Here is a 26860-nt window from a genome sequence, read left to right on the forward strand (position 1 = left end):
CAGCAGTATTTTCGAGAACCAAACACCCCGATAAAAATTCCCCTCCTTGAAGCAGGATTTTCTTAAGGCCAAACCAGTGGCTCCAAAATAAGGTTTCTCCCTGAGCCTCAGACTTCCAAGTAATCTTTAAACCTCCAGTGACACGAAATACAAGAAACTTCAACTCCCTCAGACTACATGCGTGAAGGAGGGGGCGGCGCTGACTGGAAAGGCCGTCCCACCCCCGCCCCCCTCGCTGAGACTTCCCGCCTCCCCTCCAATGTTCGGACGCCAAGGTCTGAACATCGCAGAGGTGCGTTCCAAGCTCCGATGTGAAGAACGAGCACTGTTGGTGTTATCACTGAGGAACTGACGTAAACTCCTAGCTCAAACAGTGAACTAATCACAACTGGGCTCCACGTAAAATATTTGACGAAATAGGCTTTTCAGCGTAAAATCTTGATCATTCATTTTATTACTAAGGACAAGCTCGTCAGGTAGAGGAGCACTACAAAACTGGCGCAAAGTGGTACACGCTGCTGTCACACGAAGCGTGACGCTGGGATGTGACAGGAAACGCACAATTGGTTTTCATCCACCTCCTGGCACGGAATCCTGACACCCTTGGGGTCTCCGGCGCAGTGGCGGTGATGAAGGTGCCTCGGTACTCGTGACAAGCCCCTCCCGCCACATCTGAGTCTGTGGTACTGAGCGGACATTCAGGGAGACCCCAGGTCACCTAAGGATGGGGGCTGCTGGGCAAGTGAGCCAACCATGTGATTAAAGGGTCAGAGCTTTCCATCTCGCCCCTGACCTCCGGCGGGGAGGGGGCTGAAGGGTGAATCAATCATGGCTGCATGAGGAAGTCTCCACAAAAACCCAAAAGGACAGGCTCCCGGGCTTCTGGGTTGGTGCACCCCTCCCCACACCCTGCCTTCCACACCTCTTCCATCTGGCTGTTCCTCAGTTGTATCTTTTTTCTGATAAAAACCGCTCATCTAGTAAGTAAAATGTCTTGAGTTCTGTGAGCCACTCTACTGTATTCGTTGGACCCGAGGAGGTTGTGGGACCCTTTGATCTACGCCATCTGGACTTGAGATGGACGTCTGGGGGCAGGGGCAGTCCTGTGGGTCTGAGTCCTTAAGTTGTGGGGTCTGACGCCACCTCCTGGAAGACGGTGTCAGAGCGGAGCTAAGCTGTAGAACACCCAGGGGGGTCGCTGAGGATGGGGGACCTCACCTCTGGTGCCCCGAGTGTCATAAGTGTGGTGAGGAGTGCCCACAGGGGTCAGAGCCAGGGCTCTGCAGCTCAGCCCCACAGAGCAACGGGCCAGGAGCGCCCCAGAGCCGCACACCCTGCTGGGACCCCCACCCCGAGCACGACGGGGTGCTCACCTGCTCCAGGTCCTGCACAGTTCTCCTCTGTCTCTCCAGGTCTTCCTGGAGCTGCACGAGTCTCCTCGCGGTGCTGGCATTTGTCTCCTTGAGACGTCTAATCTCCTCTTCCTGGATTAGCACTTGTCTATCCGCCAATTCTTTCTTTAATATCAACTCATTAAGTCCATCTGATTTTTCTCGCAATTTTTCTTCTAACAATTCAACCTAAAACAACCAAAAAATGCTTCATAAATATTGGAAAAAAATCTTCTAAGTTAAAAAGTGCACAACGAAACTGCAAGGAAATCGACCTCTACGCGGTTTTCCAGACCTGAGCTGCATAGCAAGGCCTGGCGAGAGCGCGCGATGGAGTTCTCCCAGTAAAAAGACAGACTTTGTTAGTAAAAGAACTTAATTTGGCAGTATGGAGCAGACGCCCCTCAGCAATCACAAGGGCCAGGTGCGGTGCAGCTCAGCCCATCTCAGTCTCCAGAATCAGGCTGTGTGAAAACAGCCACCCTCCAAAGGCCACACACCTGCGATGTGTTTGCACAACAGCACAGAAACTGCAAAGCTACGGGGAGCGGCCAGGTTAGCAAGGGCCTGCGGTCTCCTGTCTGCATGCCCGCCCTGGCCCTGACCTTCTGCAGGATGGCACCACGGGGTGGGGGGACTGGGTCTCACTTCTTAACAGCTGCGGGTGAATCCACAATTGTCTCAAAGTAAGTTTGTGTCTTAAGAAGAAAAAGCACATCGACCACAGCTAAACAGACAGGAGTGGCAGGCAGATCCCGCCCCAGGCAGAGGAAGCAGGACAGACAAGCCGAGAGAAGGGTCCTGTGCACCCCTCCCCGCGTGGCCGTGCAGTGGGCGGGCGGGCGGGCGGACACCAGCACGGAGCTCCCTACCTCCTCATCCAGCTGCGTCCACTGTCGCTGCTCACAGAAGGAAAAGCATTTGCAAAGATAAAGCTTAATACCGTCGCAGAGAACAGCCCCCCACAGGCACAAACCCGCGCGCCGGGCTGACTCACGTCGCTGTCGCAGGGGCCCCGGGGCTGCAGCCTGGCTGCCTGCCGAAGCTGCTCCTCCAGCCTCTGAATCTCCTGCTGAAACTCCTCGCGCTCCTGCTCCCTCTCCGCAGCCTGCTCCTGTCAGAGAGGCGGCCTGTTGGGACCCTTTCCTCTGAGCACCGTGGCGCCCACTACACAACCCCGCCCCGAGAAGACCAGTGCGGGTCTCAAGCGAGAGGGCAGAAGGGTCCCTCGCTGTGGGCACCATCAAAGGGTGGCCCTCGGGGGACCCAGGGGGCTTCTGAAACGTGGGCAGGATGGAAAGACAGAGCCACGGGGCTGCAGGTGCCTCCTGGACAGCGGTGGGCTGGGCGCGCAGTCCTACACCGGGGCTGTGGAGTGGAGCGTGGGCACCTTAACCCTAACGTCACAGCGAAGAAGTTACTTAAGGACCTGGGGAGAAGTTCCGACTACAATTCGACCCCAAAGAGATCAAAACTCTTACGTCCATGAACTGGCGCTGGCGACGCAGCTGCTTGTCCAGAGAGCCCATCTGCTGGCTCAGGGCAGAGAGCTCCTCAGCCTGCCGGGCACACGCCTGGTGCCGGGAGAGCTGCTCCTCCAGCTCGGCCTCCAGAACCCGCATCTGCGCCAGCAGAGCCGAGCGGTCCTTCTCACACTGCTTCCTGGCCTCTGACTGCTCCTCTGTGAGAGAATCCACCTCCCTGCGAAGAGCTGCAGGTGCAGAGAGAGCAGGCGGGCGCAAGCTGAGCTCAGGGTGCCTGTTCCCACAGAAACACAGAGCATCCAGCCGCCAGGGCAGCCCGAGGCCTCCCGTCCACCACTCCCGCAGGCGTATGACCTGACTGAGGATGCACGGCCGCCTGGAGAGGCCGAGCCCACAGCCTAGGAACAGCCACGACTCAGCCAAACACCCACTGAAACGAAGTCTAGAGTTCCTACAGATACTAACTAGCCTGTAAAGAACAGACAAACAGCCAGTCCACGCTGTGCAGCACGGGGAATGACATTCAATGTCTGGTAGTGGCCTACGGTGGAAAAGAATCTGAAAACGAGTACACGGTGTCCGTGCACGACTGAAGCTTGTGCTGCCCCCGACAGGACACAGCGCTGTGAGCTGACCATGCTTCAACACAATACATACATACCGAAACAACGCTGAGCGCGTTCACAAAAGGGAAGGGAGGGGGAAGAACCACACCTTTTATTTATTTACTTATTTGTGTTGGGGGGGAGGTAATCAGGTTTACTTATGCATTTATTTTTAATGGAGGTACTGGGGGACTGAACCCAGGGCCTCCTGCATGCTGAGCACACACTCTGCCACTGAGCTCCACCCTCCCCCTCAATTACTACTTTTAAATGAAAATCAGCTAAAATGCACATTTTTAAAGCCTGAGAAGAGAACACATCTTGGTGTCCCCCAGTGACAGACCAGGTCACATACACTCTCCACTATGGAAACACACACTGTGAATTAAACCTGCCCCCGAGGGAGCCCAGTCCCTGGCAGACCGGCCACCAGCACAGGGCTCACTAAGCCGGGGATGACAAGGCCACAGCCCAAGGGGAAACTGCAGGTTAATAAGCACCTATGGGAAACGGTTTTCCCTGTGTGGGTCCTGACGTGTTGAAACAACCCAGAAACTGCAATATTAAGTTCATAAGTTTGTATCTACAAGTCATTAGCTTTCAAAAGTTAATTATTTTAGTTTGTAAAAATCAATCTTTTATAGCAAAGTACCATCACCACTGATATAACATTCTCAATAAAATTCCATGCTAGTAAGTCAGCAACTATGGTAAATCAGGCTTAAACATGCAGCCAGAGCAATGTCATTCCCAGCCCTTGGGGACTCAAAACGAGGGCTCGTGTGTCACTGTGACACCCGATACCCTGACAGCACCACCTTCAGGACTAAGGAGAGGTGTCCATGCAGCCACTGAGGCCACACTCGGGCTGAGTCCAGAGTCGGGAGGCTCCCGGGCCAAGCGCAGGACCCCGCCCAAGGACAAGCATCGCAAGACGTGGTCCCTGCAGCAGCAGCGTAAGCATTATGAGACCGACGCCTGCCCGCTTTTACGTGCTGAATACTGAAGATCAAAGTTATCGTTTTATGTAACCGTTTGCCACAAAAGCTCTGAAGCACTTTTTTTCTTTAGTAAAAACTTTCCAAAACCCGACGCAAACACAGCGCATCACAGAAATAACGCGTTTGTTCTCACAAACCTGAATCCTTGTGTGCTACAGTAACAGGAAGGCCTGCAAATGAGAACACACAGCATTTTCAGGGATGAAAACAGAGAACAGGAGGTCTGGGAGTGAAAGTCAGCAACAGAGAAGGGAGGGTGGCAGCAGCAGGGTCCCGGGAAGCGCTGGGGCCTCATGTGTCTCTAAATTTGTGCATCTCAGTAACATCTGTGCCCCCAGGATCCAGATGCTGGTGCTGGGGTGCGGCCCCACGATGGGGTTCGTGCCTTGATGGTAAAGGGGCCCACGAGCTCCTGCCCTCCTAAATGGGACGGACGGCCCAGAGAGACGGCGCCTGTGACCCGACAGCGGCTCCCGCTAGGAGGCAGCTCAGCTGGCGTCTTCACCTTGGATTCCGCCGCCAGGACCATGTTAGAAATGCCTCCAGCAGCTGGGCCGCCAGGTCTCTGGCATCAGCCACAGCAGCCTGGACGGACTGAGGCCCCTGTGGGCCCCGGCTCCCAGGGGCTCTGGCACCGACGTTTAAAGACGGTAAGGAAAAACACAGTACAGATGGCATCGCCCTGAAGGTGCCAGGGGAGGTCCAGGCCCAAGTGTGGGTGGATCAGGGCCTGCGGGCCAGTCCAGGCAGAGTCACTGGGGCCTTGGGCAGCCGGGACGAGGCTGCTCCCCGGCTCAGGGCTGTGTGGCCGCTCAGCCGGCCCCGCACTTCGTGTCTCCCACGGGGTCCCGACTCTGACGCACTCACACCCGACGCAAGGAGGGTGGGCTGCAGGCGTGAGAGGTCACGGTAACAAACACGGGTCTCAGACGGGACAGGCCAGGGCGCTAATACCTGGGAACAGGGCACTGCCCACTGGGACGTGAGGCCCACAGCACGTGTGGACAGGAAAGTATCAGGCAGAAGAGACGACGTTGAGGAAATAATGACGGACAAAGCCCCGGATGCAAGACGCCGGGCCCCCGGCAGAGCGGGACCTCCTAGACACAGTCCTCTGACACGTGAGAACATCCCAGCAAAGAGAAGCACCTGAAAACACCCGCAAAGACACACGACCGACACCTCAGCCGAGAGCGGGGTGCCAGAAAACGACGTCTGCGGTCTCGAAGTGTTAAAGGAAAGGAAATCAAGCCTAGGGCTGCATCTTCCAGCCACCACTTTATTTAAGGATGAAAGTGAAACACGGAAACTTTCAGGTCCTCAGGGTCTTGAAAGTGCCCCTCACAGTCCTTCTCTGAAAGAGTCCAGTCCACAGAGTCGGGGCGAAAACCACCCCCATCTCACTGCCACCAAGGGAGCACCGTGCACACGACAGGGACTCGCGGAGCACACGTGCTCTCACGCTCACACCCCCGTCCCTGGGCCTAGCAGAAGCCGGAGGGGAGAGAGGACCAGTTTCCATGCTGGGGGAGCAGACGGCCGCACGGTCAGCAGCGGCCAGCCGCCACCCCTCAGCGGCGAGGCGGGAGGGGAGCGAGTCCCAGGAAGCCCCGAGGAGACACAGAACAAGAAGACGCCGCAGGTCAGCTTTTAATGAACACCACGTCCATAAGGGACACAACCCAGAGTATAAAAAAGACTGAAAGTGAAGGGGTGAAAAAAGACGTCCCAGGGGAAAAAGCAAGCAGGTAAATTTTTTTAACATCAGAAATTTACATCAAAAAATGGAAAAGAGACAAAGGGAAGTTACACGTATTACAAGAAAACTGAACAAGAAGATCAAGTCTAGAAATGGCCACAGACAGTTTAAATAACTCGTGTGGACAGAAATTAAGGCAACGGTACAATCACTCTTTGCTTCAGGAGACTGCAGGCCTGTCAGGCTCACACGTAGACACAAGACCAAGGGTTAGCATGAGTCACAAGTCCCACCCCAGAGAGGTGACAAGGACAAAGGCAGAAATTAACCAAGCAGACAAAACAGGAATTTGGTAGTTTATCAATGAGAAAAATTAAAGAGAAGAACTTGGAGGAAGAGAAATGAGTTTCCTGACTGGCGGGGATGGAGCACGCCCAGACCCAGCTCAGCACAACCCCCGAAAGGCAGCAGCTCCCTCAGGGATGAGATGGGGCAAGGGCCCCCACACACCCCCATTTGCCTGGTCGGGAGAGGTCTGGGAACCTGGACCAGAACTCACGCAGAATCACATCTTACAGACCCGCTGATGACACCGCCTGCAAATGTCACATTGTAAGCTTTTTGTTTAAACTGTCTTTATATTAAATATTTTAAGATCAAAACTAAGAATCTAAAACTATCATGAACTACTTTTGCTGGAACTGCGTCTTCCTAGCTAAAGTTAACATTAGGCGCTTAGTTGGCGACTTTAAACAGAACCTTAAAGCAGCCCTCATTTTCTTCATGGTTTTGGGCTGTTTATCTTGTGAAACGTGAAGTAAAACGGAGTCGCCATGTCAAGGGGTTTGAACGCGGAGCCCGGGCCACTGAGGAGTGTATGGTACACATGTGCCCACAGGGCGCAGCCGGGAACTTCGGAACCAGGCCAAAGCATGGGAGTCCAAGGACTCGGCCAGAGACCTCACCTGCCCCTTGTTCCCGTTAACAGACTCGTCCTCCCATACGGGACGGACGGCCTGAGCGCCTGGCACGTTCAGCCCAACTGGCTTCTGCCTCCAGTGAAAATTCCTTGTAAGGCAAATCTGCCTTCTGTGCCTTTAAAAGCCCCAACTTTGTTCCCCAGGGGGAACCGAATCTCTCTGCTCCAAATTGCAATTCTTCGATCCCAAATAAACACTTTCTGCTGCCTTACTGCCTTGTGGGACGTCCGGGCTGACACTGACAACCAGGCGAGCAGTGTTCTCAGCATCTCCTCTCGCTGGTGACCAGGCCTTGTGGAGAGCTGGGCACCGGCCATGCCCCCTGGCAGCCTGACCCTGAGAAGCCCACGCCCGCACCCTCACCTCCTTCACCTTAGACCTCCAGCCCACGAGCCAGCAGCTCCACCCGCAGCCCAGCAGCTCTATGTCCTACCGGCTTCTCTCTCTCCCGCTGCCACGGTCATGGCCTCCTTCTGGCCCTGCAGCGTGTGGTTCTCCTCCTGCAGCTCCGCCAGCTGCTGGGTCGCCCGCTGCAGCTGCTGCTGCAGGCCCTCCAGCTCCACCACCAGGCTCCGCTCACTCGCCTCCTTCCGGCCCAGGGCCTCCTGCAGGCCGGCCTTCTCCTCCTTGAACCCCTCGATGATGCCTGCGGACAGAGGACAAGGGGGACACGGGGGACACAGCAGCTGAGGCCCCGCTGGGAGCTGAGCGGCCAGGCCTGTGTCCTGCTCCCGCACAGATGGCTCGGGCCGCCTGCGGGCCAGTCGAGCGCCCGGCACACGAGGCCTCCGTGGGCGCCAGACACCAGGGCCGCGGGTCACCGAGGCCACAGCCCCTCCTGCCAGGCTCACCCCCCGCCTCGTGCAGCTCCAGTGTCAGCCGGGTCTTGGCCGTGCTCTCGGCGTCCAGGCACTCCAGCAGCTCCTGGTGCTTTCTCACCACCTGCGCTGTCTCCTCACTCTTGCAGCTGAGCTCCCTCTCCAGGCGAGAGTGGATCTGACGCGCCTCCTCCAGCTGCGAGACACGTTTGACGATGGGATTCGGTACCGAAAGTGATCAAAGCTTCACGGACACTGACAGGATGCTCCTCGCACAGAATTCGGGTGAAACCACAAATACCCCGTAAACAGCAACGTCAGTGTGTGCTGCCATGTCAGTCACTAAATAATCAACACATTCTCAACACAGAAAAGCTCTGTGCCCGCAGACAGACTGCCTGCTGCTCGCAAACACTGCCCCCACGTGCGTCTGTGGGTGGCACTGAGGGGAGAGCATCTCAAAGGGCCCGGGCAGGGACAGGCCACCTGGTGACCCGCAGGTGGAGGGCATGGAAGGGCTCGGTCACCACACCGAGCAGAAAACTCACCGCACCTCCACTGCCTGTGTGCGACTCTCCCTCCCCAGCTGGGTCACCACGAAGCCCCTCCTACGCTCCCCTGGTGGGCACGTCCCGTCTGAGGCTCCCAGGCCATCCACACAGGCTGGGGGCCCAGATCAATTTCTCAGTTCAAAACATGCACACACAACTATCCCGACAGAAAGCTCAGCACCTGGCCTGGGCCCCTCCGCCCCCTGCGTGTAACCAGCTCTGACCCGCCCAGGGCCTGGCCTCTTAAGGAAACCTGTCAGCTTCCCCTTGACAACAGCCCTGAAGCGGCCTGGCTGCCGTGGCCCCTTCCACAGCCCCCGCCCTCTCGAAAACCTGCCCGACTCCAGCTGGCCGGCCACCACCTGCTCTTCCTGCAGCCAAAGGCCCTCAGGCGGCCCCCACCACCGACCCCGACCTGAACAGGGCCCTCCTGCCAACCCCCACCTCCCACAAGGCTCACCCACCTCACCAAGCCCGCCCGCTGCCCCCACGGAGCACACTGGTGGGGCAGGACTTCTGACGAGCCAGCGAGGCCCCCACACACCCGCGCACGAGCACAGATGCGATGCAGGGCCTGGCGCCGGGTCAGACCTGCAGGCGGGATGCCTGCCCACAAGACGCACCCGAGAGCATCTGCTTCCATTAACTGCACTTGGGAGACAGTCAAAAGCACCTGATGACTTCTCAGACGCAGCCCAACTCCGTCCAGTTTTTGAGAGAAGATGGAAAGAAACTGGAGGAGAAACGTCTGAGTTCAGCACTGCTGACCTACTTGCTTTCACTGCAGGGGCAACACTTTCTCGGTTTTTCTGAGATGGCAACAGCCTCACGTGAAAACACTCATCTTCTAACTGGACAACTTCGGAAAAAGGTCTCTATTGCCTTCCACATTTTCCTATTTAAGGTCTTCGATAATTTTCTGAAATTTTCTAAAAAGTTAACAAAAACTTCTCATTTTCGGTAACAATCTCTAAATACAAACATATTCAATGTGGAATTAAACCAGTGTACGAAGTACACTAAAGGCGGGTGGACACACATGCCCTAAAGTAAGTACACTGAGGGTCTAGTTTTCATCCACAGCAAGCATCCTTCCTCGAGAATTTCGGCTGAGGAAAGACTCCTACTTGAGGAAGCCACGTGGGTGAAATCTCTGGAGTAACAGGATCAGGACGGCACCAGCGGGAGACCCGGGAGAAGTCAGGGTCGCCTGGGAGGGGACACTCCCCGCCTCGCCTGCAAACCAGGAGTCAGGAACGCTGCAGGAGCAGCGCCCAGCAGAGCATCCAGGGCAGCTGCCGGCCCCGCTGCCCACTTGCTCAGCACCTCCCTCTGAAGAGGACCAACTGCAGGCCCCACGTGGGCACGTCTCACCTGCCGCGTGGAGTCCAGGACCATCTCCAGGAGGCTATCGACCGCCAGGCCCAGGCTCCGGTAGACCCTCCGGATGGGCTGTTCGCACTCCAGCGTGCTCTCCGGGCTCATGAAAAAGCTTTCGCGGATGTGACTGCTAATCTCGGCCACCGAAGACGTCTCCGCACACTCGGGCGAGGTCCGGTCCAGCTCCGGCGGGGCCGCGTCAAGCCCAGGCCACGTCTCATCAGGCACAGAGGCTACGACGTGAGCGGACAGGGGAGCTGCAGGCGGACAGGCACCCCCACCCTGCGGAGCGGCCTTGAGCGCAGGGCCGCGGTGCTTACCTGCGGGCGCGTCGGGTGGGCTCTCCTCCTCCAGGCATAGCCCCACGCGCTCGCCAATCCGGCTCCTCAGAGCGACGGCAGCCTCGAGCGTCTCTCCAAACAAACCCAGCAGCCTTCTCAGCGCGTCCCGGAGAGCTCTCCTGGGGGGTGTGCGGCAGGCGGCATCAGCCCAGACCCCAGCCTGCCGGCCCCAGGCAGGGGCCCTGAGCCACACACCAGCTGCACCCAGAGCCGCCTCACAGCTGCTCTCCCCTCGGCGGGGCTGTATGCGCCCAGCCTGTCCCACAGGAGCAGAGCCAGGCACCAACGTGGCCACGCAGGGTTCTACCCTCTCGTGAGACACCTCCTCGAAAGTCAGAAGTCACACCTAACCCACTGCCAGTATGCACGGTGAGCACTCCTGGTGCCTCCCTCTGGGGCCACACGAGCCTGGGAGGTGAGGGGCTCAGTTTCTCACAGGATCACAAGACAGTCTGCACCCTACCTCTGAGCTGCATCCTTCTGATCCGGCCCTTCCAGCTGGGGCTCATCATCTGTGGCATGGTGACCCCACTGGGGACGCGGTCCTGCCCCCGCAAGACGTCACCCCATCCATTCACAACTCACATCCCTCCCTCGGGCCCAGCACAGAAACTCCACTCAAACAGGAAGAGCCACCCCTCGGGAAGCGAAGCTCCAGGTGAGGGACAGAGACAGTGAGAACAGGGTCTGTGGACTGAGACAAGGCGGGCAGGAGCAGACTGCACGTAGCTGGGGCCCTGCCTCTGCAGGAGGCTACCAGGGCCGTCAGAGCCCTGCGGCGGGGGTGGACGGGGCAGCGTGAGGACCACCCTGGAGACGGGATTGGGCAGGCGGTGTCTGCTCTGCTCTGAGATAAAACACCAGAAGGCGCTACTCTCCCCCCCCCCAATCCTTGTACCGTGTCCAGGCCATGCCGACCCCTGGTCCCCGTCATGATCCTCACAAACGCCAAACGCCTGTGGGTGTCGGGCCATCTCAGCCACCGAGCACGCCCTCCAAAACCTCAGGTGCTTTGCTCCGCCACGCCCTCCCAGGTTCGCAGCCGGGCCTGTCACCCTCTGCCCGGCACACACCTACCAGCCACAAGGCAGCTACGAGCACGTGCTGGCAACAGTGTGAAAGGTCCTCAAGGAGACAAAGGAACCGGAAAGGGAGTGAACGGAGACTGCACCCGTGTGACAAGACACCTCCCCACCTGGCCTCCCTGACCGACAAGCCGCACACACCCCGACCCCTGAGCTCAGACCAGGGGTCAGGGTGGCAGGGACCACAGAGCACCGAGCAGCCGGACCAGACACTGGCAGCGATAGGCCAGGGGCTGCAGAGGGGCCCAGAGAGCCGGCTCAGGAGTTGCCTTTCCCAGCAGTGCCACTGAGCCGACTCCGCAGAGGAGACCAGCGCATTCCCTGATGTCAGGCGCAAACAACTGAATGGCCCCAGGCCAGGCCAGACCCGCAGGGGAAGCCAAACTAAGACCACAAGAAGGCACGAGGGGAAACGTGCGCGGCTCCAGGCAGGACACTGTTTCTTACGTAGGGCTCCAGAACAAACCAGAGGAAGGGACGGGTCGGCAACTGTGCCTTCACCGCGGCAGCAGACTTCACAATCTGGCAAAACGTGAAGGTCTGGCAAAGCGAGGTGGAGGCATGTGGTTCTGTGACATGACTCAGTACTTGTCTGGACGTTTAACATCTTCTTGAACGAGGGGGTCCGAGCACAGGGGTCCTGTCCCGCCAGGGGCCCATGCACACTCTGGCCATGAGCAGGGCTCGGGCGGCGGCCACTGACCTTTCGCCGTGAGACAGGTCGATGTCGGACTTGAGCATCGAGATGAGGTTCGTGCCCTCCTGGTTCTCCCGTTCCCGCCTCTGCTGGAGCCTCTCCAGTTCCGAATGACACTCTTCTATCTCGTGGTTTAAGGATAAAATTTGGTCTTGTAGCTGTTGAAGAAAAACAAAGCTTTAGTTAGAACAATTCAGTTAAAATTAAGTTTCTGTGAAGGGCTTTCTTTCTCCAAGAGCAGGTTTGTGGGGAGGAGAAAACAGATGAGGGAGCAGCAGGGGTCCCGTAAAACAATGTCAGAAAGGACACTGAGAGGACACCAGCCAGAGGAAGAGAGAGTGAAACTGTGAAACCAATTTACTGAAGAGAATGAAAGAAACTGTAAACGGCTTCAGTGTTGGGGGCAGAGAGAACTCAGGAAAGAGTGTAGATTCGGTAAACCACTCGTTATGACAGGCTAAGACATTCAGGTAGCTGAAAAAATTAGAGAAAATGGAAAAACTAAACAGGGTTCAAGGTGGCAAACAATGACCAAAAAATGGACAAAAGAGACAGAAGAGGAGCCGCGCCGCCAGCACAGGAGCCGCATGCCCGACGGGTCAGGGCTGCTGGAGTGCAGGCGGGGGCGGCAAATCCACGCAGAGCCCACGGGACAGCAGACTTGTCCCTCAGCCAGTCCTCCTTCCTCCACTGCTGAGAGAACACAGAAACTGGGGGAGAAAACCTAACAGGGATGACAAGCAACTTTGAACAAGAAAAAGTGCAAATAAAAATCTTAACAACACAGAAAATATGGTCTTATTACACTTTAAAAATCAGATTTTTACTTTAATGTCTTCCCACAAAGAAAGTTTAAGTGTAGGCAGCTTTCCCCTTAAATGATTTCATTAAACATTTAAGGAACAGATCATTTCAATCACATAAAGACTCTTCCAGAGAGTAGAAAGGCTGCGGGAGAGGACACTCCTCACTTGTTTTGAGACTGAACCGTGAAAGAAAGGAAAATTATAGTCAATCACAATGAAAAGAAACACGATGCCAAAGGTTTAAAAAGGATACTAGAAAATAGAATAGAGGAATACCTGGAAATTGTGTCTCATTTTATCACATAGATACGCTGGTTTAATGTTAGAAAATCATTGAAGTGATTTATGTTAACAGGTTAAATGAGAAAAATAATATATCAATAAATGGAGAAAAAGCAAATTTAACACCCATATGATAAATATCTATCACAAATTGGAGAGACGAAATCTTCCTTCACCTGAAAAAGATCACCAACAACTTCCCGTAGCAAATACTACCCTTAGTGTTAAAGGCGGAAAGACCTGTTAAAGACCTGACCCAGTCAGGTCAGGACACAAGAGCGGCTGCATTTCACACAGACCTGCGGAAGACTCCCCAGTCAGGTCAGGACACAAGAGCGGCTGCATTTCACACAGACCTTCCTCAGCTTACGACGGGGCTGCGTCCTGACAAACCCGTCGTAAACTTCAAACTAGACCTCTAAGTCGAAAATGCACTTAATACACCTGACCTACCAAACATCACAGCTTCGCTCCGCCTGCCGTTAACGAGCTCGGACACTCACGCCGCCTACGGCTGGGCACAATCTTAACACAAAGCCCGTTTGATACTGAAGTGCTGGCTGACGCTGTGTGGAAGGGAGAAGCTGGAGGGCTGTCATCGCCAGCTGTTCATCCTCCTGACCCACGGCTGCCCCATCCTGCATGAGAGGGGATCGGACCATAGCACTAGCCCAGGAAAAGACAAAAGTTCAAAGTATGGTTTGCACTGAATGTGTATCACTTTTGCACTGTCATGGAATCCAAAAATCCTAAGTCAAACCATTTTAAGTTAGGGGCCATCTGTACTCAATAACCATCGGTTTTAAAGTGCAATTAAAGCACCTGATCACAAGTGTTGAAATACAGATCTAACAAACGATATGCAAGGTCTCCATGGAGAAAATTATAAAATCCAGTGGCAGCAACTACCAAAATCAATTAAAAAGAGGTATTCCAGAATCCCAGAACACATCCATCTTGTAAAGACGTCAGTTCCCCCTGAAGGAGTGCAGAGACAATGCATTTCGCCCACAACCCCGCAGAAGACTTCCGAGCCTGGTGCTCCCGAGAGCTGGGGGCCAGCAACAGCAAACATCCCTGAAAAGAGCGGAGCTGGGGCCGCGAGCTGCGGGCCACGTGCTGGGCCCCTGGAACTGCAGGGCATAGCTCGGGGCAGACAGACTGACCAAACAAACCTAGGAGGCAGGCCAGAGGCCACGCACATGCACATGTGAGCCTGACCCATGACCCATGACCCCGTGGCCCGTGGGCAGCAAGCAAGGCAGGGATAGACTCAACACGCAGGTCTCAGCCCTCATGGGAAATAACTCCGCTTCCGTGTATCCTTCCAAGTGAATTAAAACGACAACTCGGAAAATAATCAGAGAATGCTTATGTGAAATAGGAAATGATTTCTTAAGCAAGGCAGGCAAAGTACAAACTGCAAAAGAAAAAAGGTAATCGCATTAACTCATCAACCAAGAACACCTGCTTGTCAGAAGATAACAAAACGAAGGAAAAAAACACAAACTAGAAAAAACCCAGAAACACAAGGGACGTCCCTAGACCAGCAGGGAGCAGGCAGGCAACTGTTTCAAACAGAAAATGGCCAAAGACACAAAACGGCGTTTTCACAGATGGGGAAACAAAAGTGGACCACAAACACAGTAAAAAACACAGTCTCATCAGCAAATTAAGACCACCACGAAACAGCACTTCGTTGCCACAGAACTGGCAAGAATTAAAAAGCAGGAACATCCCAAGTCCTGGCGAGGAGGTGGAGTAGCAGGCACTCGAGGGCACGCGTGGTGGACGCACTCAGAAACAGGCTGGCGCCGCCTGACCAGGCTGCACGCGGGCGGAACACACTTGCAGGGATAAGAAGCTCCTAGAAAACTCAGGGCGGCTCGACTCATAAAGGCAGAAAACCAGTAATAAGCCCAGTCCACTGCTGAGCCGCTGGGGCACATGCACCGGACAGAGGACATCCGGCAACGAGGATGGTGGGGCAGTCCTGCCAGCGACATCGGGGCACCTGCAGTCAACCCGGTGACACAGCCACTTGTGAAGGCCGAAAACAGCCAAATCCCCACAGCAGAGCCTCAGGAACACGTCAGTGAGTGAGAAACCTAGGCAGATCGAAAGCGGTCACCTCGGTGGATGGAGGGTGGGGGAGGCCGGAGGAGTCTTTCAGGCACCTAACCTGGGTGGCAGGACACAGGTCCTCACTCCACAGCGTCACTTTACCCAACAAGCACATTTTAAGGGCACTTGTAAGATAACTTCACAGTGAAAACAGCTTCCTGCAAGTCCAGTCGGCCTGAAGGCCGCGTACCCTTCTCCCTGACCTCTGGGGACACCCCTGGGCGGCAGCAGAGCCCCAGGCCCATGCACCTACGCAGGTCTCCTGCTGCTCCAGCCCCACGTGTTCACACGAGAGCCCCCCCAACTCCCAGTGCCTTTCAGTCTTTCCTCTGCAATCCTCGCTCACACCCCTCCCAACTCTAAGTGTTAACCCACCTTTAAAGGTAAAGATACACTTTGCAGTTTCTCTCTTAATTCAGAGTTTAACATTTCTTCTACCTGTGCCAATACTTTAAATAGAATTGTCGTTGCTTTTGGGCTTTTGGAACTTGTTATAAAATCAGAGTTTTTCCTTTTGTTTAACTGAAGCGTAATCAGTTTACAATGTTGTGTTAATTTCTGCTGTACAGCACAGTGATTCAGTTACACATGCAGATGTATATTCTTTTTCATGTTCCTTCCATTATAGGCCTTCACAAGGTACTGAATTTACTTCCCTGTGCTGTACAGTACAACCTTCTCGTTTACCTATCTTGTATATAGTAGCTTGTACCTGCTAATCCCAAACTCCCAATTCATCTCTCCACCCTCCGCCTTCCCCTCTGATAACCGTAAGTTTGTTTTCTATAGCTGTGAGTCTGTTTCTGTTTTGTAAATAAGTTCACTTGTATCATTTTTTTAGATTCCACATGTGAGTGATATCATATGGTATTTTTCTTTCTTTCTGGCTTACTTCACTAAGAATGACAATCTCCAGGTCCATCTTATGTTGCTACAAATGGCATTATTTTATTATTTTTTATGGCTGAGTAGTATTCCATCGTATAAAAATACCAGTTTCTTTACCCAGTCATCTGTTGATGGACATTTAGGTTGTTTCCATGTCTTGGCCATTGTAAATAGTGCTGCTACGAACACTGGGGTGCTTGTATCTTTTCAAATTAGAGTCTCCTCCAGATACATGCCCAGGAGTGGGATTGCCGGATCATAGGGTATGTCTATTTTTAGTTTTTTAAGGAATCTCCATACTGTCCTCCATAATGGCTGCACTAAACTGCCTTCCCACCAACAGTGTAGGATGGTTCACTTTCTCCACAGCCTCTCCAGCACTTACTGTTCATGGACTTTTTAATGATGGCCATTCTGACTGGTGTGAGGTGATGATACCTCATTGTAGTTTTGATTTGCATTTCTCTGATAATTAGTGATATTGAGCATTTTTTCATGTGCCTATTGGCCATTTGTATGTCTTCATTGGAAAAATGTTTGTTTAGGTCTTCTGCCCATTTCCGGATTGGGTTGTTTATTTTTTTGTTATTACATTGTACGAGCTGCTTATTCTGGAAATTAAGCCCTTATCAGTTTCATCTTTTGCAAATACTTCCTCCCATTCCATAGGTTGTCTTTTTGTTTTGCTTATGATTTCCTTTGCTGTGCAGAAGATCATAAGTTTAATTAGGTCCCATGTGTTTATTTTTGCTCTTATTTGTATTGCCTGGGTAGACTGACCTAGGAGAACACTGCTAAGATTTATGTGAGAAAATGTTTTGCCTATGTTTTCTTCTAGGAGGTTTATAGTGTCTTGTCTGATGTTTAAGTCTTTAATCCATTTTGAGTTTATTTTTGTGTATGGTGTGAGAGTATTCTAACTTCATTGATTTACATGCTGCTGTCCAGTTTTCCCAACACCACTTGCTGAAGAGATAGTCTTTTCTCCATTGTATATTCTTGCTTTCTTTGTCGAAGATTAATTGATGGTACTTCTGTGAGTTCATTTCTGGGCTCTCTATTCTGTTCCACTGATCCATAAGTCTGTTTTTGTGCCAATACCACGCTGTTTTGATTATTGTAGCTCTGTAGTATTGTCTGAAGTGTAGGAGGATTATTCCTCCAGTTTCATCTTTTTCTTCAGTAATGCTTTGGCAATTCTGGGTCTTTTGTGATTCCATATAAATTTTAGGATTATTTGTTCTAGTTCTGTGAAAAATGTCCTGAGTAATTTGATAGGGATCACATTAAATCTGTAGATTGCTCTGGATAGTATGGCCATTTTAACAATATTAATTCTTCCAATCCAAGAGCATGGGATATCTTTCTATTTCTTTAAGTCATCTTTAATTTCCTTAGTCAATGTTTTGTAGTTCTCCACTTACAAGACTTTTACTTCCTTGGTCAGATTTATTCCTAAATATTTTATTTTTTTGGATGCAATTTTAAAAGGGATTGTTTCCCTACTTTCCTGATATTTCATTGCGAGTGCAGAGAAATGCAACAAATTTCTGTATGTGAATCTTGTGTCCTGCTACCTTGCTGAATTTGCTTTATCAGCTTTAATAGTTTTTGTATGGAATCTTTAGGGTTTTCTATACATAGTATCATGTCATCTGCATATAGTGACAGTTTCACCACTTCTCTTCCAATTTGGATCCCGTTTATTTCTTTTTCTTGTCTGATAGCTGTGGCTAGAACTTCTAAGACTAGGTTGAACAGAAGCGGTATGAGTGGGCATCCCTGTCTTATTCCAGATTTTAGTGGGAAGGCTTTCAAGTTTTCACCATTGAGTATTATGCTGGCTGTAGTTTTGTTACAAATAACTTTTATTATGTTGAGATATGTTCCCTCTGTACCCACTTTGGTAAGTAAGAGTTTTTATCATGAATGGATGACGAATTTTATCTAAAACTCTTTTTGCATGTATTGAGATGATCATGTGATTTTTGTCCTTTCTTTTGCTGATGGGATGTATCACATTGATTATCTGGGTATGTCGAACCATCCTTGTGTCCTGAGATGAATCCAACTTGATTGTAGTGATCTAACAGTATTTTGCCCACGAGCCATGTTACTTTTAGTATTTTTTACAGAATGAGAAGTTTTTTTAAGAATGCATATATTGTATCAGCAGAAATGCCTGGAACTTTGAAAAGTTTAAGATATACTTCGAAAGGCTCTCTTCCTCATGGAATCCCCTTCCTGCCTAAGCCCTGGTGCCTTCCTTGCTCTGCTGCACCCACCCCCAACCTCTCCTCCCTTCTCGTGGCTGGGCTCCTAGCACATGAGGGGCTTCTGCAGCTAGGAACATGCTCCTTGATCTGCAGGTGATGACTGACCTCCACAGACACATGCTGCCCTGAATCTGGCTGGGAGTGATTTTTACACCGTTGGTACCAAACTAAGTCAGACACACCCATGTGCAGAGTCTGCATTCAGAAGCCCTGGCCAATGGACCACTAGCAAATTAATAGAACCCTCCTAGGCCTCAGTGTCCCGAGAGGGAGAAAACTGCCTCATACGTAACGCGCCTGTCACAATGCCTACACACACTCACAAGACTGTGTTAGTAAGTTCAAATCCAGTGACCCTATAATGATGGCAGAGTCAGAAAAAAAAGAAGCAGTACTACTACAACTTTGAAAAAGCTACACAGTGGGACTGTCTCTAAAAACAGTATGATTATACATCTATATTTTCAATAATAATGAACAACAACAAAAAAAAACCCAATTCAAAAATTCTCAAGGACCTGAACGGATGAAAATGGCCATTAAACCCATGAAAAGCTGTCCAACATCACTAATCAGTAGGGAAACGCAAATAAAAATGAGGTATCATCTCACTTCCACTACGATGGCTATTATTTTTAAAAATGAAAAACAAGTATCGACAAAAATGTAGAGAAGCTGGAACCCTTGTGCACTGCTGGTGGAAATGCACCATATGCCACAGCCTCTGTGGACATCTGCTCAGCAGTTCTTCAAAAAGCTAAACATGGAATTACCACGTGACCCATCACCTGTCCTAGACATACACCCCAAAAAGCCGAAAGCAGGAGTGGAAACAAACACCTGCACCCCAGTGTTCATGGCAGCACTGTGCAGCACAGCCAAAAGAGGAGACAGCCATCAGCAGATGGACAAGGGAACAGAATGTGTCATCTACACACAGCAGACGGACAAGGGAACGGAATGTGTCATCTACACACAATGGAATATTGCTCGGCCATGAAAAGCCGTGAACGGTGGTACGTGCTACAGGCGGATGGACCTAGAGTACACGTGTGAAGTGGAATAAGCCAGACAGAAGAACGAGACTGAGAGCCGCCAAATTCACGGAGGCAGAGAGGCCAGCGGTCAGTGCCCAGGCTGCAAGGAGGGGACGGGAATCACTATTCTTGGGGACAGAGCTTCTGCCTGGGATGAGGAGCAGGTTCCGGAAACGGATGGTGCTGATACCTGCACAGCACTACAAATGGGGTTAATGCCACCGAACTGTACACTTACCGTGGCTGAAAGGGTAAAAATTATGTTATGCACATTTTACAAAGAAAGTCTTCACCGAGAAGACACGTTCCACGAACCTGCAGAATCTGGTGATCCTTCTCCTGAAGCTGCAGAGACAGAGACTCCTTCTCTTTCTGGTGACGAGACTGTACCTGCTCCTGCTCAGGTCTATGCGTCTCCTCTTCCTCCCACAAAGCAGCTTTCTTCTCACCTTCAAACTCACCCTGCACAAAAGAACACTGTTAACAACGAAAGACTCAATTAAGCTATAAAATTACGCTTGCTTCACTGCATTGCTACCCACCAGAACCTAGCTCATTCAACACGTATTTACTGAGTCTGTACTCTCATAAGGCCAAGGCCAGCACCCGGGTGAATGTGTGTCCAACGTGCTTATCTCACAGAACACAAAGAAACGCCTGCTGCCTTCCCCACTGGTCATATTAAGGGTTCTCCATCCTCAGGGTACCACGACCATCAAAACCCAGAATACTCAGAAACCTAAGTTCCTCTGGTTTTAAAAAGAAAAATCCTGTTTCTTCCTAAACAGTAAAAGTATTTTAAACAACGTTCACCTAATGAATTAAACTATATTAATAAAATTACTTTTTTTTTAACCAGAGGTAGCACTTCAAGAATGGCAGAATAAAAATCTGTTCCTCTATAAAAGCACCGAGAGCACTGGCAAAAATTGTCAAGATCAACTTTTTCAGAGCTTTGGAAATTAAAGTGTTTATTGAAAACAAAAGTTGATTCTCCATCAAAATAGCAAGCTTCGGGGTGTTTGAACCTGCCCAACCCACCACTCAACCTCTAAGACAACCTTGAAAACGCAGCCCAGCAGCCATGGGCGAGGGGTGGGGGCAGAATGGGTCTGCATCTCCCCCAAAGCACCACTGCTCACTGCCACCAACTGACCTGTCTGGCAGCTCGCTGAACAGCTCTATTTGTAAATCTGGTCTTTACTTGATCTGATGCAAAGCTCACCTCAAAAGCCTAGCCCCAAGCTCTTTGTTAAAAAAAAAATCCGCAGCAACTGAGGCGGTGAAAACAGGAGGAGACAATGACCAAAACCCTAAGAGGAAACACTGGAGGAGGAAAGGTCCAGAGGCGGCTCTGAAAAGCTCTGGTACAGTCCTGGAAGCCACTAGTCCAACTGGGTAGGACTGTGCACCTGCCCTGAGGACCAGACAAGGCTCTCAGCTCTCACTGCTCACTGACCTTGCAGCTCTGCACAAGCAGGAGGTGACAGCGAAGGCAGAGATGGAAACTACCTGCCAGAGCACTGGAGGCATGCCCCAACCAGAGCCCCTCAACAAAGAGACAGGTTATAAATGAAACCAGACAAGATTCTGAAGCTGGAAAGCACAATTACTGAAATAAAGATTCACTGAGGGCTCAACAGCAGATCTGAGTGGACAGAAGGATCAGCAAACACGAATTCAGGTCAAATGAGATTATTCAGTCTGGGGAACAGGAAAAAAAAAAGAATGAAAAAAAGTAAGTAGGGCCTCAAAGTCCTGTGGGACACCCTCAAAGAACAGCATACACATAATGAGGGTCCCAGAAGAAAGGAGAAAGGGAACAGGGCAGAAGAATACTTGAGGAGAACATGGCCAAAAATTTTGCAAATCTGATGAAAAATATTAATCTACACACAGAAGAAGCTCAATGAACTCCAAGTAGGATAAACTCAGAGAGATGCACACCTAGACCCATCATAATCGAAGTTCTGAAAGACAAAGAACCTTGAAAGCAGCAAGAGAGGAGCAACTCAACAAAGCAGACCCTCAGTAAGATTAGCAGCTCACTCATCAGAAAGCACGGAGGCCAACAGGTAGTATCATGGCATACTCACAGCGCTAAAAAAAAAAGTGTCAACCAAGAAAGTTACATCCGAGAAACTCTTTCTAAAATGAAGGAGCAATTAAGACATTCACAGATAAATAAAAACTGAGAGAACTCATCACTAACAGACCCTCCCCTGAAGAAACACTAACAGGAGCCCGTCAGGCTAAAATGAAAGGAAAGCAGACATTGCCAACTAAAAACTGGCACTTGCCATCTACCTCTGCTTGTATTAGATCACGAGCCGCAGCCGCGGACCTCCGGCATTCCCTGATCAGCACGCGGATCAGGAAGGAGGCGCTCTGTGCTCTGGGAAAACTGGCCGAACAGACCTTCAGAAAGTTGGACATCCTCAGAGGTTTTTATGACCCAAATTCTTGCGTCTCCTCTTATCTAGAAAAGCACTAAAATCATCAACAGTGACATCTGCTCCTGGTTTAGGCAAGTCTCTGCCTAAACGTGTGCTTGACCGCACGTCCCCCCTTCACTGAAATCGTCCGTGATACTGACGTGCTCCCCCTGCCTCTCCAGTGCAGCTCCTCAGAGCTCTGGGATGCTGTCTCCTGGGCTACAGTCTTCACTTTGCCCCCAAATAAAAACTGAACCCACAACTCTCACGTTGTGTAGTTTTATTTCAGTTCAACAACATTAACCTCAATCCACATGAAAAAATAAAAAACACTGGAAAAGGTAATTATACACGTTAATATAAAAGACAAAATAAACATAGTTTTTGTTTGCAATTCTTTTTTCTCCTATCTGACTTAGAAGACAACTGGATAAAGCAATGAGCACAAAATGTCCACGGATGTTCTTTGTATGACAATATTAGCACAGAGGGAAGGGAGGAATGAAGCTACATGGGACAGTTTTGTAAACTATAAAATTAAGTTGGTGTTAATGTGGACTAGACTGTTCAAGTGTTCGCTGTAATCCCTGGGGCAAGCACTAAAAAACAGCTCAAAAAATACGTAGAAAAATACACACCAAGGAAATTAAAATGAACGAAGGCAGGAGTGAGGGACTGGAGGAACAAGACAGGCGTGAGATGTGGAGACAGCAAACAGCAAGCACCGACACTCCCTACAACGTGCACGAGCCCACAAAACACTGTTCTAAGTGGAAGAAGCCAAACTCGAAAGGCCACATATTGCATCATTCAATTTCTATAAAATGTCCAGAAAAGGCAAATCCACAGAAACAGAAAGTCCACCAGTGGCGCCAGGGATGGGAGAGACGAGGGATGCTGGTGGGTGGGGCTCCTGTGCGGAGACGCAGAGGCTCGGGGACTGGAGGGCAGCAGCAGCTGCACAACCTCGTGAATACACCAAAAACCACCGACCTGTACACTCTGAAAGAGTGACTTTCAAGGTGTGTGAATCCATCTCTCAGTAAAGCTGTAACTAAAAAACGAAACAAACCTACAGTAAAAATCATCATGCGAAGCGGAGCTGAATCCTGCACAGACACCCTTCCATGAAAATAGGTCCATCAAAGCAATAAAAGGCTGGACGTGGCTGCTGCTGAGTCACCAGGGCAGACAGTCAGCAGGACTCAGACTTTCTCAGATTTAAAGTACAACTGCCTTCTGAACATGGGTTTGAGCTGTGTGGGTCGGCTCTTGCACGGTGAATGACACAGCACCACTCGACCCACGGCTGGCTGAGCTGAGAATTCAGAGGAAGGGTGGGCACAGAGGGACCACATGCACTGAGAGCCAACAACAAGTCACAGGCAAATTTCTGACTGTTCGGACTCAGGGCCCCAATTCCCACGTTGCTCAAGGGTTAACTGTACTTGGTGACAACTTCTTAGCAGAAAGGTATGCTAACTAGTCAATTTGAAGATAATAATGAATGAAAAAAGTTGCCTGTTTCTAAGACAATCAAAATGTTTTAATTTTGCATATCAAGATTGTGAATAAACTTTCTCATTTACTTTGCAGACAGGAAAGGACAGCGCTAAAACAGATGACTCTTGATCCCGGTCCCTTTAATCGCGTGACCCGCTGCCCCAGCGCAGGGCTGACGGCCCCCGGGCTGCGTGGTCTCCTCCTCCAGCCCTGCCAGGGGAGCCGAGTGCTGGGCCCCGGCTGCCCTGTGGGAGGAGGGGAGCTGTGCTGGGCAGTGACCCTGAACCTGCAGCGCTGGCACTGGCGCTCACCCTCACTCCACGTGCTTTCACTGTGACAACACACAGGAGTCGGGTCATAGCTCCTAGAAAACTTCAAGTCACCGTGTGGGGCCTCCGACTCTCACCGCAATCACGACAAGCAGGAGACGGGTTTGCGCGGCACAACGCTACGATTATCCTCTCAAGTCCTAAAGGTCATTTCTGAATTGACACAGATCATGTTTTTAAACTTTCTCTCCTGAAAAGACTTAATCCCAATCTTTTAAAAGGAAGGATTCAAACACAACTTCAAGTTAGGACACACAGCAGCCGCAAAGCCCTTTAACTGCCCCATTCGCACCGCAACCACCTGCAGGAAGGGTGGGTCAGCCAGACAGCTCACGGCGCGGGGAGTGGCACCCCGAGAGCAGCTGGGTGTGACAGGGACGCCGGCGTGCTGGCGAACAGGAATAAAACCGCGCGATGGGCACCACAGACCGGCAGGGCGAGGCCAGGGACAGGGGACAAGCCACATGCCCTTTCCCCCAAAACAGACACCACTGAACCACTTCTGCCCACAGTGAAGGGCACTCAAAAAACTAAGAAAACATCAATGCCCAAGAAAAGGCAAATCCGCCAAGGCACGTGGTAAGCCGCGGCTAACGGTCAGGCCGGAGGCTGAGCCATGGTGTGCGGCCCTCTGGGCCCCGGGCCGCGGTACAGGGAGGGCTCTTTCCTCTCGGCACCCTGGGCGATCGGTCCCGGCAGCACATCCTGTGCGCCCCACACCTGCTGAAAGCTCTGCTGCAAGGAGGTTTAAATACGTGGTTCTTGAGAAACCTTTTTGAGCCACAGATCACATTCTTCAGGGAAAAGTCTTTCACAGAAGCCAAATATCTACAAACAGATAAATGCAACTTCCGTCTGAGGTCAGGGCAGGAGTCCAAGGGCACCTACACCCCACATGCCCTCATGGAACCTGGTCCCGAGCCCGGGGCCTGCCCTACACCACCTGGACGAGAGCCCCACACGGGCCTTTCAGGCCTCGGTGTCATTGCCCACACACAGAAGGGCACAGGGTGGATTCTACATGGGACCTGCGCCAGGAAAGGGGACCAAGAACCAGCCCACTGGCGCCACGCCCTCCTGCGTTTGCCCCGCGAGGCGCCCACGGGACCCCAAGGCAGAGCTGCACGTGCTGAGGCCGGCTGGAAGCCCAGTGCGACTTCTTTCTTAACCTTCACTTTGTCTCAGACAGCGTTTTAAGGCAGCTGAGGAGGCACGCCCAGCACAGCAAGAGGTCACCAACGTCAGTGGGAGCAGCAGACACAGCCCACCCACGTGGACCGTGGACGGGAGGAAATCACCCTCACCCGACACCCGCAAGGGCGGTGGGACCTGCGACCTGCCTGCCCTGTGCGCACCCTGGCCTGGAGCAGGGCCTTGCTGTGCACCAGGACGAGGCCCAGGCTCTGGGGCCGAGCCCCGCCGCAGCACTTGTGGGAGCTGGGAAAGGCCACCTGAGGGGACAGGCTCACAGCAGTTCTCACTCACGTGACGCCCCCACCCCACCCCACCCCTCCTTACAGCCAATCGTTCTACTCGTAATTGGTCATGTTTTGAGTGGTAAAGTCAGTGTAAGAAAGGGTGTTGTCTGCAGGGGGAGGGTGTAGCTCAGCACGCGCAAGGTCCTGGGTTCAATCCCCAGCACCTCCATTAAAATAAATAAATAAATAAGCTTTTTAAAAACATAATTACCCCCAAAACAAATAAGCAAGAAAAGTTATTCATAGGTTTTCTAAAAATCCACAGAATTATATGGGAAATTTGTATTTTTTAATCTTAAAAAAAATCACAAATATGCCGGAAGAATAAAAACCAAGCAGCACTGCACGAGGAGCGCCAGCCCGGTAACAAGACAAACCCAGCTGGTCGCGGGCCACAGACACTCAGACATCACCTGAGACGACCACAGGCTTGCTCTCTCCGTATTTTCAAAAGTCACATGAACACATCTTTTTCCCAAGAGAGGCGAGCCTGCCTGGGCGTGCCTGGCGGTCACGCTGTGGTCAGGCGCTGCCCTCCCTCCGCTGCCCAGTGGCACCAGCACAAGGCGAACTTCTTCACAGGGTGCTTATCTCTAAGAAAACGGAATCAGGCTTACGTTTTCAGGGAACTTTTCTCACAAGCAGACTGCAAAGGGAAGTGACCTGGAAGGTAATCCGATCGCCTCACACCCACAGCAAACAGCTCTTCTGACAAGTGACAGCTTCTCCGACAGGTGCAGGGGTATTTGTGGCGGACATACAGCTCGTCCCTGCTATTTGGGGACAGTGACCACAGCCTCCCAGGAGACGCCAGCAAGGCTCTGAGGACATCTGCCTGCGAGCAAGCCTGAGGGAGACCAGGAGGCACACACCCGCCCAGGGGACTCTCCCCAGGACAGGAACCCGGATCCGCCCGCGTGCAGACATGGCTCCGGAGCGAGGGACGCTCCGCAACCTCATGGGGGGCAGTAAAGCGAGGCCCGTGTGGGTCCTGATTTGAGCAGCACAGGCAGAGGCTGGGACGTGGGTGGACATGTGAGGAACCTAGGGGAGCACCGTCAATCCCGTGGGTTAGGATGGAGAAGGGGGCACTGAGGCTGCCACTAGCCCCGTGGGCCACCGCATCCAGAGGTTTCCTGAACTCTTCTGCTCTGTCCGTGAAGCTTTCTCCAATAAAGTAAAACAGCCGGTCCCATGTCCCCACAAACCCAGTTTTGTGTGTGCGTGAGATCAGCTGGACAAACAGGGTCACTAAAACTGTATCTAACACTCACGTTCTTGGGAGCAAACAAAAGGGATAATGCACTTGAACAAACGTGCCCCCGACTAGAAAAGTTCTTCCAAATGCCCTCTGCGTTCAGACGAAGCTGAGCGAGCGACGTGAGGACTGGCGTGGCCAGGAGTCAACGAGGTGGCAGGGTGAACACAGACCCTCTGCAGGGCGGAGGGCAGAGCACTGCCAGCTGGGAACCAGGAAAGGCCCCAGGAAGGGCGGGCGGCAGGGTGGCCTTGCCAGAGGAGGCAGGAACGAGCACCAACACCGAAGCGGAGGATGGGCGCCCGCTCGGTCACCCCGACACCCGCAGACCCAGCCAGCAGGACGGGGCTCAGCCTCACGCGGAAGTCCTAGGCTCTCGGACCCGTATCCCTGCCCGGGGGGGCCGTCGGGA

At 52.1% G+C, this 26860-nt stretch overlaps 1 protein-coding gene across 1 annotated transcript in view; it reads right to left on the minus strand.

Moving 5' to 3' along the window:
• The window catches only part of PCNT (pericentrin), a 79355-nt gene that overhangs the window by 41862 nt on the left and 10633 nt on the right, over positions 1-26860 (minus strand). The window contains exons 7-15 of the mRNA XM_074373168.1: positions 19761-19907; positions 12039-12190; positions 9904-10369; positions 8012-8174; positions 7594-7806; positions 2873-3102; positions 2389-2505; positions 2264-2290; positions 1374-1580 (exon numbers count right to left, since the gene is read on the minus strand). Of these exons, the coding sequence (XP_074229269.1) occupies positions 1374-1580; positions 2264-2290; positions 2389-2505; positions 2873-3102; positions 7594-7806; positions 8012-8174; positions 9904-10369; positions 12039-12190; positions 19761-19907 (1722 nt within the window). The remainder of the gene's footprint in view (positions 1-1373; positions 1581-2263; positions 2291-2388; positions 2506-2872; positions 3103-7593; positions 7807-8011; positions 8175-9903; positions 10370-12038; positions 12191-19760; positions 19908-26860) is intronic.

Source organism: Camelus bactrianus, chromosome 1 (assembly GCF_048773025.1).
Source record: "Camelus bactrianus isolate YW-2024 breed Bactrian camel chromosome 1, ASM4877302v1, whole genome shotgun sequence".
Lineage (NCBI taxonomy): Eukaryota > Metazoa > Chordata > Mammalia > Artiodactyla > Camelidae > Camelus > Camelus bactrianus.